The sequence below is a fragment of the Lipotes vexillifer genome, unplaced genomic scaffold, assembly GCF_000442215.2.
Source record: "Lipotes vexillifer unplaced genomic scaffold, Lipotes_vexillifer_v1.1 scaffold862, whole genome shotgun sequence".
In the NCBI taxonomy this organism is placed as follows: domain Eukaryota; kingdom Metazoa; phylum Chordata; class Mammalia; order Artiodactyla; family Lipotidae; genus Lipotes; species Lipotes vexillifer.
Genome location: NW_006786873.1, coordinates 250,445 through 252,708, shown reverse-complemented (window position 1 = coordinate 252,708; position 2,264 = coordinate 250,445). Strand labels below are relative to the sequence as shown.

General features: G+C 56.3%; 2 protein-coding genes across 10 annotated transcripts in view; one reads left to right on the top strand and one right to left on the bottom strand.

The window, feature by feature from the left end:
* Window positions 1-961, top strand: part of RNF5 (ring finger protein 5) — a 2,752-nt gene extending 1,791 nt beyond the window's left edge. The window contains exons 4-6 of the mRNA XM_007459510.1: window positions 31-85; window positions 162-279; window positions 386-961. Of these exons, the coding sequence (XP_007459572.1) occupies window positions 31-85; window positions 162-279; window positions 386-483 (271 nt within the window). The 3' untranslated portion in view covers window positions 484-961. The remainder of the gene's footprint in view (window positions 1-30; window positions 86-161; window positions 280-385) is intronic.
* Window positions 962-1,126: 165 nt separating this feature from the next.
* Window positions 1,127-2,264, bottom strand: part of AGER (advanced glycosylation end-product specific receptor) — a 3,400-nt gene continuing 2,262 nt past the window's right edge. For 2 of the 9 annotated variants that reach the window (XM_007459515.1, XM_007459514.1), the window contains exons 8-11: window positions 2,061-2,202; window positions 1,759-1,785; window positions 1,516-1,642; window positions 1,127-1,393 (exon numbers count right to left, since the gene is read on the bottom strand). In XM_007459515.1, the coding sequence (XP_007459577.1) occupies window positions 1,294-1,393; window positions 1,516-1,642; window positions 1,759-1,785; window positions 2,061-2,202 (396 nt within the window). In that variant the 3' untranslated portion in view covers window positions 1,127-1,293. Of the gene's footprint in view, window positions 1,394-1,511; window positions 1,643-1,681; window positions 1,786-2,060; window positions 2,203-2,264 lie in introns of all 9 variants that reach the window. The other 7 variants (XM_007459513.1, XM_007459511.1, XM_007459512.1 and 4 more) reach the window with 6 other exon arrangements.

Below are 2,264 nucleotides of genomic sequence, written 5' to 3'. Positions count from 1 at the left end.
CCTGCTGATAGGCCCTCTCCTCTTCCTCAGATTGAAAACCCCACCCCGCCCCCAGGGCCAGCGACCCGCTCCAGAGAGCAGAGGGGTGAGTCTTGTCTGATTGTATTGCTTCCTTGCCAAAGACTTGCCCCGTTCCCCACTGACTTTCTTCGTCTCCCTAGGGATTCCAGCCATTTGGCGATACTGGGGGCTTTCACTTCTCATTTGGCGTTGGCGCTTTTCCCTTCGGCTTTTTCACCACCGTCTTCAATACCCACGAGCCATTCCGTCGGGGTACAGGTAAGAGCCTTCCCTCAGCTACTACCAGAGAGCCCTCTGAATCTCCTCGGCCCCGCTTCCAGCCTACGAGTGGATACTTATTCCACAGCTTTCCTCTCTTCCACAGGTGTGGATCTGGGACAGGGTCACCCGGCCTCCAGCTGGCAGGACTCCCTCTTCCTGTTTCTCGCCATCTTCTTCTTTTTCTGGCTGCTCAGTATTTGAGCTGTGTCTCCTTCCTGCCCACCTCCAGCCAGAGGAAAATCAGTATTGGGGGTCCCTGCTGACCCTTCCTTACTCCCGGACCCTCCCCTGTAAGCCCTCCATTTTTGTTGGCTAAGGGCAACCCTGGCCACTTTCCAGGAGGGTGTGGGGAGGAGTGACACCTGTGCATGGAATGGGAGAACCTTTGCTCTGAACTGCTCGCTCAGTAGCATCGTTAACTCCCAGCTCTGGGAGAGGAGGACGGACTGAAGACAAGGTCTGTCTCCCCTCTCTCCTGATCCTTTGCTTTCCCCCCCATTTCTTGATTTGATGTTGAAAGGTGGGCAAGGCTCCCTCTGACTCTCCCCCATATTCCCCTTGTTGATTTAATTTAATTTTTCTCTCCCCAGTGTCTAATGTGGGTCCTGACTCTTAAGTGCTTCCTTCCCCTCACTACCTCCTTTATTACACATTCAATAAACAAGGTGAGATGTATTCACGGGAACTCTGCCCACCTTTGTCCATCCCTCCTTCCTTCCAAGACAGGAGCATTTCTCTCTAACTTCAGTAGATGTCGGTGTGGTGTGGCGAAGCGTGGGGGTGAGACCCTCTCCTTCAGGGCTCTCAAGGGTGCAGGGGGTGAGGGCATCACACATACACAAGAGCAAATGTGTCAGGTGTTTACTCATCACTGTTTGTGAGAGGCTCTGGTTGTGGAAGAAAGTTTGGGGAGGTGGGGTAGAGATTATACAGGGGAGAACTGGTCTGGGGCCAGAAAAGAGGGTGGGAAGAAAAAAGGGAGCTGATGGTTGGGGTCTGGCTGTGGGCTTCTCAAGGCCCTCCTGCGCTGCTTTCTGCTGCCTCAGGCCCCTTGGGCTGATTCAGCTCCGTGCGCTCCTCCTCTTCCTCCTCCTGGTTTTCTGGGACCTTCCTGGGGAGGAGGATTGGGGAGAATTCTGCACATGGTTCCCAGCACTCCGTCATTTCTCCCCCCACACCCCTCCCTGCTGCCTGGAAGCCCTTAGTCGGAGGTGTCTGGCTTCCTCCACTCACCTCTCCTCTCCTCTGCGTTGCCGCCTTTGCCACATGATGACCCCAATGAGCAGGGCGGCTGTCCCCAGGCCTCCCAGGATCCCCAGGGCCAGGGCTAGAGTTCCCAGCTCCGGCCCTTCCACAGAGCCTGTAGGGAGACGGGGAGAATTGAGGGCACAGCCCTCACAGTTCCTTTCTTGTTGACCATCCCCTCAGTCATGCTGAGGTCTGTCTGCTTCTCTCTGACTTTATCCAACCCCTCACCTGCAGTTGGCCCCCCCTCGCCTGTTTCTGGAAAACAAAGTCAGAAGGGAAGGCTTCAGTTTGGGAGAAGGCTAGTGGGAGCCCCGGTGGAGCCTTTCCCTTTCTTCAGTTTAGAGGGGAGAGGGGACAGGCTGGGCTGTTCTCTTGGGTTGTGTGGGGCAGAGAAGGCCTGGGTGTGGCTGCACTGAGGGAAGCGTGGGGTGGCTCTCGGGGACGGTGTTAGCATAGGGTAGGGAATTGGAGCCTGCACTGTCCCTCAGCCGCCCCCAGGGTCCCTGGGATTTGGAGAGAGGTCTCCTCACCGATGATGCTGACGCTGACAGCATGGCTCTCCTGGGGCCCATGGCTGGGATGGGTGGCCACACAACTGTAGGTTCCCTGGTCCTCAGGCCCTACCTCAGGGAGGAGCAGCACGGAGCTGGGGGGAAGGGGCAGGGGCATGCCCTGGTGGGGAAAAGGGGACAGGAGACTTTTTTTTTTTTTTTTTTTTTTTTTTTGGGTAACCG